General features: G+C 45.8%; 1 protein-coding gene and 1 long non-coding RNA gene across 2 annotated transcripts; both read right to left on the reverse strand.

The window, feature by feature from the left end:
- Positions 1-1010: 1010 nt before the first annotated feature.
- LOC135288568 (uncharacterized) lies at positions 1011-3963 on the reverse strand. Its single transcript, XR_010351626.1, has 2 exons — positions 1708-3963; positions 1011-1252 (listed from the first exon to the last, which is right to left on the reverse strand). It is a non-coding gene; the product is annotated as an uncharacterized LOC135288568 (long non-coding RNA).
- Positions 3964-4526: 563 nt separating this feature from the next.
- On the reverse strand, positions 4527-10983 carry LOC135288558 (TOG array regulator of axonemal microtubules protein 2-like). The gene is made up of 5 exons (XM_064401946.1): positions 10834-10983; positions 9555-9672; positions 8459-8562; positions 6883-7087; positions 4527-5709 (listed from the first exon to the last, which is right to left on the reverse strand). The coding sequence occupies exons 1-5, from the start codon at positions 10932-10934 to the stop codon at positions 5266-5268; spliced, it is 972 nt and encodes a 323-aa protein (XP_064258016.1). The 5' UTR covers positions 10935-10983; the 3' UTR covers positions 4527-5265.
- Between the last annotated feature and the right edge of the window lie 394 nt (positions 10984-11377).

Genomic DNA, 11377 nt, shown 5'->3' on the forward strand with positions numbered 1-11377 from the left:
TGCAGCCAGGTGACATAGAGTTTTGCTTTCAGAAGACCTAATTAACACATTCCCATGCCGTTTCTTCTGTAACATCAGAAGGTGGCAACCATGAGAACTTTGCTGGCAAAAGGTTACATTTTGCACTGGGCCTAGAAGTGTTTTTCCCTAAGGCAAAGCAAAGTGAAATGTGAAGTTCAAAAGCTTCAAATGCCTATGAAAGGAAACTGCAGAATAATTTCTGGAAAGGCAGCATTGTCAATGATCATGCAGCCCAGCAACAGCTGGAGCTGCGTCCAGAATTGCTTCTTCCAGCTGTGCAGGAATTCATTTCAGTGGCAAGCACTGTTCCATGATGAACAAATTGTCCCCTAGCTCTGGGCTGAATGGCACCCAGGCTGCAGTGCAGATTTGAGGAACCCTTGTCACTTGTTATTGGCCTCCCAGTGCACTCATCCTTCTGCAAACAAGATGCAAACAAGACAGCTGGGCTGCTGTCCAGGGTAAATATACATAAAGAGACTTTTCCAAATCAGTGCATCTTTTCCCAGTGAAAGACACGAATTCTTCTTACCTATGAAATTGTGATTCAAGACACCTGTGAGCCAGATCTGTGTGAGACTGCAAAGGAGCAAAGCTTTGGGGTTTGGGCACATTTCTCTTTGTTTCTTTTCTCCGGCCTTTTCTGAGCACAGAACACACCTATGTAGAAAGCTTTTGACTATACAGGATCTTTTGGATCCATTGTCCCCCAAACAGGTCAACAGGTGGCCCTGTCATAATGCCAAGTAACAAAGAGCAGCACAAATGACACAAAGAAAACATGGCCAAAGAGGAAGAGGAGAGGCCCAGTGAGGAGGAAAGGATGTGGTGAGACACTGGCACATTGAGTGAGCTGCACTCCCACCATCTCTAGGCTAGCAGGACCTGGTCTCACATTCTTCTCCTGGTTTATTTAAATTTAATTTATTTATTTACTTTTTTTTTATCATCAGTATAAAATATATACAATTAAAAATATGCAATCAAGATTTAAAGGTACAATCAAAACACATTTATTCAAAACTACATCTAAGGATCAGAACATATGTACATCTACTACAAAACCTAACATATAAATCCTATTCTTCAAACAATCTTCATACAGGCAGCAGCTTCTTCCTGAACTTGGAGAAAAGAGAGCTCTTCTGTACAGCAGGCAAGGACTTTGTGGGTAAGGCACCATGGGAATTGTCCAGAGGAACCTTCTCAGTAAGACTGTAACCAGTCACATCTGCAAAATGGAGACACAAAGTTTAACAGGGGCCACAATGCAAACCTAAAGCAGCTAAAGCTCCATATTTCATGGGACAGACATCCTGCAAACTTCTAAAGAGCTGCACAGGGAAACATGCTCCTGCTGGCAGGCACTTGAGGCAGGACAAGGGAAAACCCTGGCCCACTTCCACAGGAATGCCACAGGAGCACCCTGGCCTCTGGGCTGCCCTGGGACAGCAGGGAGCCCAGAGCCCTGTGCTCTCCAGCAATGGCTCAGCTGCACATGCACCCTCCTGCTCCTCTCCCTGCCCCACAGCTGAGCAGCCCTCCAGCTCCACAGGCACTGGCAGCAGCACAGCTCATTGCAGGGGCACATGCAGGGCACAGCTGTTCCCTGGCAATGTGCACAGGCTCTCTGGGCTGCCACAAGACCCTTCCTCCCACCAGAGACTGGCCCAGCTCCCCCCTCACCTCTGTGTGAGGCTGAGCCATGATCAGCCTTCACCTTTTCCTCAGTCTGGAGTTGCTTCAGGCCCCCCATGCCATGACTAGGAAGGGCGATGGAGAGAGAGGGGGCAGGTGCACACCCTTCCTTAGCATTTGGTCTCTTTTGGCACAGCTAACAAGGCAGATCTGGAGGTGTCCAACTCAGCACGTTGTCATCTCTCTGGAGAACATCATGCCTTCACCAGCCCAACATTTTGGAGAGGTTTTCCCGCACATGTGGAGGCTGGCTGGCAGCACATCTCTTCAGCTTGGTGCCCATCACCTTGTAGAGGGCAGAGGCAAGCTTGGTGGCCACAGTGCGGACATTGGCGCTTCGCACCGGCAGCGCCTTGTTCTCCAGGAAGGACCAGAGCACGGGCAGGGCGTCGTGCTGGACCACTTCAGGGCTCCTGGCATAAACCCACTCCACAAGCACTGCCGGGAGAGAGACACAGCTTCTCAACCATCAGCCTCAATGCAAACAGGGATCTACCTCTGCATTTGCTAATTGGAAGCCTTCTGGCTAAGATCAGCAAAATAGCACAGAGCCCCATGATCCAGAAACGGGCAAAGCAGCTGATCATCCTGGAAACAGAACCACCAACCCCTCAGGACTAATTTCTCCAACCACAGCCTTGTCCCTGTGGCAGACTTTGTACCTTTACTAAATTATTGCACAATCACTTTCTGCATGAGCAATGAATGAAATGTCCAGTTGCTTTTTATTTCCATTAAGAAGTTGTCTAAACCCAAACTGAAGATTTGGAAATGCACCATAGAGAAGAAATGGAGGGATTTCTAATAAAAGGGATGATTCCATTTTCATAACTTTGATGTCAAGTGCCACATGTTTAATCTGGCTCTTCCCTTTGCTCAGTGGCACACTGCAAAGGGCAGGATTAGAACACACCTCAAAACTCCAGCCCACCAGAGATGGCTGCTGCTTGACAGTTGGATTGGAAACATCAGTGACTAGCTGGTGTCTTTGGCAGAATGCTTCTGGGGCTTCCAACAAGCAGCTGTTTCAAACCTCAGGGTGCCTTAGAGAATTATCCAGACCCCATTGCTATGGCATTTGAGCATCTCCACATTTTAATGCCATTTCCCCTCCCAATGTTAATGGCATTTTTTCTTATAATGTCCACTGAACTAAGGGCATAGAGAGAGCAAAATGCTACACAAGGGACTGAAATTCATCCAAAACACAAGTATTTTCTCATATTGTCTCTGAAAACTGCTCTCTGCTCATTTTCTGAACCAAACTATGTCAAACACAGACAAAAATTTACTACCAACAGGCTCCTTGCATGGCAGATTTGGCTGAAAGATCAAATCCTGAAAAGCTCTGGAGACCATTCTTATTTTCTGATCAGGCAAAATGTTATCTAGTAGCCATTTATTATTCTGTGGTGGAAGAGACTTCATTTTCTCTATGCTTTTAATCCACTGGCAGTCATCAACATTAAAACAGCTCCTGAAAGTACCCAAACCCCAATTGTGCTAAGCAGGAAAAGGGTTATGATACCCATTTTAACATGGGAATTCATTTGAGTTTAAATGCAATTAAAGACATTGGTGACTATTGAAGGTAAGGAACAGCTGTCTCTTCCTACTGAATCTCAGAGAGAACATCTACTTTTTCTAAAGTAGTCCAATTTATGTTTCATTCCTTTATTTGAAAAAGAGATCAAAAGATCTGTAAAACTAAATTCCCTGTTGCTGGAGATCTACTTTTTTCAAAGCTCTTTAAAGGGCCTTTGACATTCCCAATTGCTGAACATGCCCTTTTGAGATTCCTAATGAAGACACAAAGTGTATTAAACCTTGCATTCAAAGATGTTGGCCTAATTAGCAGTGGCTTTAGCCCCAGTTAAAGCAAGGCTATCAATAGTCTGTTCTACTATATATTGGGATTATAATTTTCCCATTCCTTGGCTATTGCTGACATAGCAAGCACCTCTGAGGAATCAATTATCAGCTGCATTTGTAACATTTTGGACAGTGCTGACACAGGCAGACACTGTTTGCACACCCTGAAATGCTCAGTCCAGGGCCACTTTGGCAGCACAGGCAGGGAGCCTCAGCACTCTGCTTCTGCCCCTCTGCCCCCAAAGGCTGCCTTGCACTAAACCCCTGCCTCTAATACATCTGTTGAGTTTTGACCTAAGCTGTGACCCCAGGCTCTGCACAGTTCAGCCTCAAAGCTTTCCAAAAGAAAAACAAGAGTTCTGTGAGGACAAAACAAACTGATCCCCTGAAACAGCATTTGCCACCATTTTCCCTAAAAGATGACAGATGTCCCTGAGCTTCCAAGAGAGGAGCCAGCTGGGGTATTTTGAGTCCCTCCCTTTCCTGGAGCTGGGTTCTGAGATGCCCCAGTGGGAGCTCAGGCCCGAGGCCGAGCTCTGTCCCCATCTCAGGTGCTGCACAGCTCTGCAGCAGCCAGGGAAACCTGCCAAATACACCTGCCTTGGGCACTGGGCAGGAGGGACAAGCTCAGCACCTCCTGGTTTGGAGGAGCTACTCTGCTGTCTGCTCACAGGCATTGCCTGTAAATACTCCCTGGGAAGACCTCTTGGCCTAGAAGGGGAGGCCATACCTGTGATACACTCCGTGACATCCAGCAGAGCTTGGCCACTCAGTTGATTCCACTGGTAGCTGAACTCCTTCAGCAGTGACACTTTATCTACAAGTGAAACACATGTTTCTGCTCACTTTTCTGAGACCATAGGAGAAAGGACAGTGCAGAGGGAAAGGGCAGGGGCAACCCCATTCTATAAAATAAAGTACATTTCTGCTGGTTTTTGAATCCTTTTCTTCTTTCCTTCCAGTCTGCTTGGCAGGGATTTAAATTGCAAAAGAAAAGCTCTCCTTTCACATTTGTAAATGCAAAGTTGTCTGCTGTATCAGGAGCTATGTTAAAACATTTCCCATCAGGGACATCAAGAGTTCAGTCACATGTAAGTAGTGAAATGGTTTTGCATCCCAGAGCAAAAAGGAAGAACCCCATACTTGGGACACAGAAAGGCACCGAGTCAGGCAGTTCCTGAGTTCACAGAGCAGCTGAGGAGGAGAAAGTGGCAACTCCCCTTGAACACCTGCCTCTTCAACACTCCTATTTTCAGGCATATTTCCTCAGTGTGGCATTTTCAGAGCTGACATAAATCTGTGTGGCAAAGGAATTGAGAGCAGCCTTTGCCTATGTAGCTAACTGCTGTAGACATCTTGCCCCATGCAAAACAACATGTGGAACAGGGCATCATTGACAGCTGGGTTTATACCTGTTTGTTATAAAGAAATGAACTTGGGGAATCCTAAGTTCCCCTTTGAAAATAGAAGACAAAGAAGAAAAGGGGTAAATAGGCAGCTAATGCCTATCATGTAGAGCATTCCCGGTGGCTGCTCTGCAGGAGCTCTGATGGGTCACTCTCCCTTCATGCCAAGAGCAAAGCTATTCATTTGGGAAGTCAAACGGGGCCCAAGCAAACTCCAAACCCCCTTTGCCTCTGAACTGTAGCAAAGCTGTAGTCTGGGACTTGCTCTTCAGACAGGCAGCACAGAGCCAAGGGCTCCTGGGACTTTTGGGAAATGCTGATCACGTTCAAGCCTGTTGGGGGACTGGTGCATAAGGACTGCACCTGCACAGCTTCTGGGGGATGCCAGCTGGAGCTTTCCACAGACAACAGCAGCTATCAAGGCACTCAGCACTCTCTTGTGTCGGAGAGACAGAGACACAGGTGAGGAGAGTCCATGCCAGGGCTCAGCCTTACCTAAATGAGCAATGGATTCTTCCAGCGCTTTCACAGCTGCGGCACGAACCCTGGGATCCTTGGAGTTCAGGTTCTTCGTTATTCCTTCCACCAAACCAATGATCACCGGGTTCAAGGCATCTTTCAGGACGCCTGTGATTTCAGCCAGCACGTCCAGCGCCTTCTGCTTCACTTTCTTGTGGCTGTCAGATATTCTCAGGACAAAATAATCAAAAATCTGTGAATAGAACAAACAACATGAAAGCTGGATTCACATGTCCTTGTTTGAAGAGTGGATGTAGCAGTCAGCAATGTAAAAGATGAGAGTGATCCTTTCTGTCAGGTCAGCACTTGCTTGCACAATTTCACTCTTTTCCTGTGGGCCACTCACTGGAATGGTGGCGCAACCTCATGCTGCTAGAAAGATTTTCTTCTGTTTTTAAGAGGTTTTGTTGGGGACAGAAGAGTTCCTATGGTATTTCACTCCATCTGTAAATCATTAAATCCATTCCATTTATTCATGCTAAAGACTACCTTTGCTTTAGAAGTATGGAAGCAGATGTTTACAATGCCCGGTTTTCTATACAGTTGCCTCAAGTACTGAGGGCAATTAGGATTTTGCCAAAACTACGGCTGGCGGAGATCTAAGTTTTCTTTTGTTTGTCTCAGCAGCAGTATCTGGAGAAGTGCAGGACTCTGATCAACTCTTCCAGGACGCAGACCATTTCTCTAAGTAACAGGTAGACTTCTGGAATTTAATGAGCTGTACAGCCCTCATTAGAGCAGGTTCAGTCCCTTGACAGACACATCATCAGGCACCTTTTCTTGGAGAAAGGGGAAAAGCAGCTACTGGGAGGAGATGGCAGAGATGAGTCCTTAGCTGTTTTCCTCCTTTTCCAAGGAGAAAAAAAGACCCCCCAAGAAGGGTGAGCACTGTCTTTACCAAGAGGAATAGGAACAAGGATGGAAATGAGAGCCAGAGTTGTGCCCGTGCAAGACTAGATGGAGTATATGGAAGTATTCTTAAAAAAAACCTGGGTTTAAACCATCCCAGTCTGATCTTTTCTTCCCTAGGTAAACCCATTTTTGGTCTAGAGAATAATTGCCATGCTTTCAGTGGCTGGATTGCCTTCACTTAACCCAGCTGGGAGTAGGAGAGAGCAGCAGTCACACCAGCAGAAAATTCTGTCATCATCTGATGAACAGCATCAATAGGCTCCTGCCAGACGTATACAGCTGGACTGAAATAACTTGTCCTGAAGCCTGGACCTGCATTAAATTTGTCTGGGTAAGAGGGACCAGCGTGTCCCAAACAGACAGGATGGAATGCCAAGACACACTGAATTAACTTTACTGCTACAGGCTTAGGAAAGGAGCTAAAGGAAAGGAGCAATGAAGATACACTACATACTTGGACAATGTTAGTGGAGATGAGCTGGGGGCTGGTTTTGCACAGGTCTTGGAGGAGTGACACTCCTTCCATGCGCGTCTGAAACCCCTTGGCCTCCAGGAGATTGTAAAGCTTCTGGAGCAGCTCCGTTTCTTCCTCAACCGGAGGTAACGTGACCTGGGCTTGTGCACGGTGTAGGAGGCATCCATCAGAGGTAGATTTCACCCTGGAAAATAAAACCAAATGAGGACCTGTTGGTGATAATACCTTCAGTAAATTGTGAGCAAAACATCTTCAGTAGCTTTTCTAATGATGTGATTTCAAGCTGGAAAGTCATGAGGCTCTGAAAAACAACGTGGACCTCATGACAATCATTTTGGGAGACAATCTGCAAGGAACGTTCTCACCAGTGCTCACTCAGAAAAAGCAAGGATAAGATGCATCTGATCTATCTTCAGATGGCTGTCAAGGCACACAGGTCACATTGCTTTGTGGAGAAAGAGACACACTACTTCCAAGTTTAAGTGGCTCCTCATATGGGATGTTTTTGTCTCATAATAAGGAAACTCATCACTCTGGAGAAGTGTCTCTACAACCAGGCATGACAATCTGCAAAAATAGCTCAGGTGCATCTGAACAGATGAACAGGGTCATATGTGAAGGATTCAGAAAATCAGTCACAGAGATAAAAACAGAAGCCAGACACCCCAGAACTATGCTCACATTTCATTTGCTTCTCTAGAGACTAGATCCACAGCTTAACAACCCCCCTGGGAACAATTCTCCTGGATCAACCTGTCTCTTGCATGAGCATGGAAAGATGCTAGCTATGCTACTGAGGCATGTGGTCACTTTCCTGCCACTGCTGAGCGTGACAGAGCTAAATAAATCCCCTCTGTGATCAGAGGAGAACAGGTACAAGTAGCTCTGCAACTGCCGTGAAGAGACAGCAAGGACCAAATTCCTGTCTTAAATGCTGATTGCAGCACAGGACAAAGGAAACCAAACATGCTGTCTCCATCAAGCAAATCATATGAAGGACAGGAATATCAAGACAAAAAGTACACATTGAGACACCTGTTGCCTGAAGTTGATCAGGAATTGCATTGCTACTTACTACTCAAACTTGATACTGTTTCAGGGTAAGAAAACCATGATTCAGCCAGGCCAAACCACATGCATGAGAACTGCATCTTTGTGGAATGGCATCCTGCTTCTAGACTGAGACTTCTCATCAAAACACCCATCAGGAAAAGACTCCACTCAGATGAAAAAAAAGCCCTGGTTGAATTTCCTTGTCCCAAGTCAGGCAGCAGAAACTTGGCCCTGTCATAGCCTCCATACCACTGCCCTTGCCACTGCACTGGATCATCTGAGCTGTAACCAATGGGGTCTTTTTGTCTCTCAGTTGTGAAAACCCCTCCAAAGAAGTTGTGTTCAGTGTAATGCAGAAGTAGACATTTTTTTATCATAGAGCATTTGTAGGGAAAGAGAACAATCTGTGTCACTGGCCATCTCTGCCAGAAAGATTTTCCTGAGGAAGAGACATGTACAGCTTGTCATGTGCTTTGTCACATCTGAATAAAGTGCTCAGTACTGTTTGCTAGAAGACAATGTGGCCTGGGGCTTCTTGGAGCCATCGTTCCTCTTCTTCACCAGCTCCTTGACAGATGGGCGTTCAGCCTTCTGGTTTTCCATCCCCTACAAAGACATAGAGAAACCCCATCAATCTTTAGAGTATAAAATAGGAAATTCCCTGTTTAAAACACAAGTTAGAACCAGGATCACTGCTACCAAGGCTTAGGGAAACATTTCCTAACTTGCAGATAGAAACAGCCCAGGGATTCAGTGATGCCAACTCTTTGCTTTCAATAGCCCAAGGCAGGTTATGGGTGCTACCAGACTGAGCAGCAGTCTAAAATCCCAAATTCATTAGTCTTCAGCATAAATGGGAATAATGCAAACTGGCAGGCAACAAGTGTTCATAAACAACAGAAGCAACAGAAAAATCTGGACTCTCTGGGGGTTGGCCCATTGTGTTGGAAGGATTTGGTTCAACACTCACTCTCCCTGTGCCTGAACAAAGGCATGCTCCCTTCTGTAATGTCGATAAAAAAAATAAAATCCCCGCCCCCCCCACAAAAAAAAAAAAACCAAAAAAACCCAAAAACAAAAACAAAGGGGTTTCCACTGGATGCTGCTGAATTCACCAAGATTTTTCCAGTTCCACAGAGCTTGACAGCAGGGCAGTATTCCCAAAAGACTGTAACTGTAGTAACTAGGATTGACTTGGCCATCTTTTGTAAATTTGGAAATTTTTAGTACTACTACTTCCAGTATCTTTTGCAAAGACTCTGTTCTCTTCAGAAGCACTATTCTCACTTAATTGCTTTACTGGGGACAGAGGAGGGAGAGCATGGTGGGGGCTTACACTTAAATGTAAACCCATTTGCTCTCTTTCCCTTTCTTCTTTGTGAATGATATTGAAAATATTCCAAACCCCACTTTTTCCCTAATAACATCAATTTCTTTGTGGTCTGCAGATGAACAGGCTGAGGATTAACATCTCATTCCCAGGAGAAAAATGATTCAGTAGAAGAGGAATGAGATCAAGACAGATTGGGGATGTTTGATCTCATATTAGCAGTGGCAATACTTGCACCAAGGAGCCATTTCTACTGCCAAGCACTTACTTTCTTCTGCATTCTTGTCAGAATATCTTCCAGGTCATGGGTGGAAAGAGATCGCTCCAAAAGCATTTTAAATTTTTGATGATTGAGCAACATCTTCACCATCTCCTGTCCATAATGCCTAAGGGAGGGAGGGAGGGAGGAAAGGAAAGAAAAGTGAACAAACAAAGGAAGAGTGTGAACAGAAGAGGCTTATACCTTAAACTCATCATGTGCAATCCTTGCACAAGAAGGCATTACCTACTCAGCAAAGAAGGAGATTTGCCTCCACTTGACACTGCACAGTGCTGTCAGATGAACACAGGAGGCAAGAGGAGAATGTGGGCAACAGAAAAATACCATTTCACTCTGAAACTGTGGGTGTGCTCCTGTGGGATCAAAGGATCCCAGAGAACAAGCAAAACACATCTGCTTTGTTGTCAGAGCCTATTAGCAGTGTCTTGCTGCCATTGCACAATAATTTGCCTTTCTTTAACTGGCAGGGAAGCCAGGACAAAACACCTCCTGCATCCTATTGATTATTCTATACTATATGCATGTACAGGGGCAGCTAGTTGCTCTGGTGTTCTTGGCAGCTATTAATGGGAATTTCATCATCAGAGTAAGGGGACTTTGGTGGTTTGGGTTGATTTTGCCACTGGGAAACCACAGTTTTCTTCAAGAAGAAATTTGGAGGTCACTGAGCCACAGATAACAGCATTCTAGAAATCTGCAGACCAAGTTCAGAAAGACTGAATATGTTGGCTAAAGACCCCTGAAATATTTATAGGAATGTATTAAATTAATGAAAAACAAATGTTTGGGATCCTTCAGTAATGAATATTAGCCAACACTTTGGCTTTGTGTTGTGCACCTAAAGACAATCAAAACTGTTGGACTGGCTCATCTGAGCTCTTTTGATCTCAGTAAAGAATCCTTCAAGCCACAGGAAGTTGGCAATGCTCATTTCTGCTGGCCAACCTCAGGTTACCCAGTACAGTCATTTGCCCAGGCAAGCCAGAGCAGCGGTCACAGCACCATGGCTGACAGAGCTCCAGAAGCCTTTGGACAATGCTCTCAAGCACATGCAGTGACTCTTGGGGTCACTGCATATGACCAGGAGTGTGACTGGATGACCCTGATGGGTCCCTTCCAACTCAGCATATTCCATGCTTCTATGACCCTTATTCACACAGTGAGGGAACTTCATATTTCCTTTAGTTTCCACTCTTGTGGGGTTTTACCTTTATAACCAGGCACAAAAGGCTTTTCCTGTTTTAGGAGGTGAAATGAAGATCATTACCTTGTGTCCTGGTGACAGTCCTGAGCAAGCTTCCCTGCCACGTGTGCCAGCCTCTCAGCCCTGGCTGTGCCTGCCAGCTTTGTGACTCCAATTCTCTCCATCAGGGACAGGAGGAGCTCGGCCCCACACTTCCGCACCTGGGCGTGGCGGCTCCTGGGAAGGAGAGAGCAAACCCTGGGGCACAGGGAGAAGGAGCAGCAGCAGCACAGGCCTTGGCCAGAGCCTGCTCCCTGTCCTTGCTGGGGGAAGGAGGCCTGGCTTCTCCCTGCAACTTTAGACACCGCTAGAAGGTTCTGTCCTCAGGTAAACACAAAGCTAGCATTCTACAGAAGGACTGCCTGCAAGGCAGAGGGAGGAATTCAGTCTCCCTGCACTCTCTGATACTCAGCTCCTTTCACAGTATTTACTCTGAGAAAGATTAAGGAAATAGATTACACATGAATGATTTAGAAATTAAAGACAACTCATGCTGACCCATCAGAGGGCAGCCAGTACACAGAGCTGCAGCAGGATTGAGGCTCTTTCCACCCATGATCCCCAAATC

This window comes from Passer domesticus, chromosome 33, assembly GCF_036417665.1.
Source record: "Passer domesticus isolate bPasDom1 chromosome 33, bPasDom1.hap1, whole genome shotgun sequence".
Classification (NCBI taxonomy): domain Eukaryota; kingdom Metazoa; phylum Chordata; class Aves; order Passeriformes; family Passeridae; genus Passer; species Passer domesticus.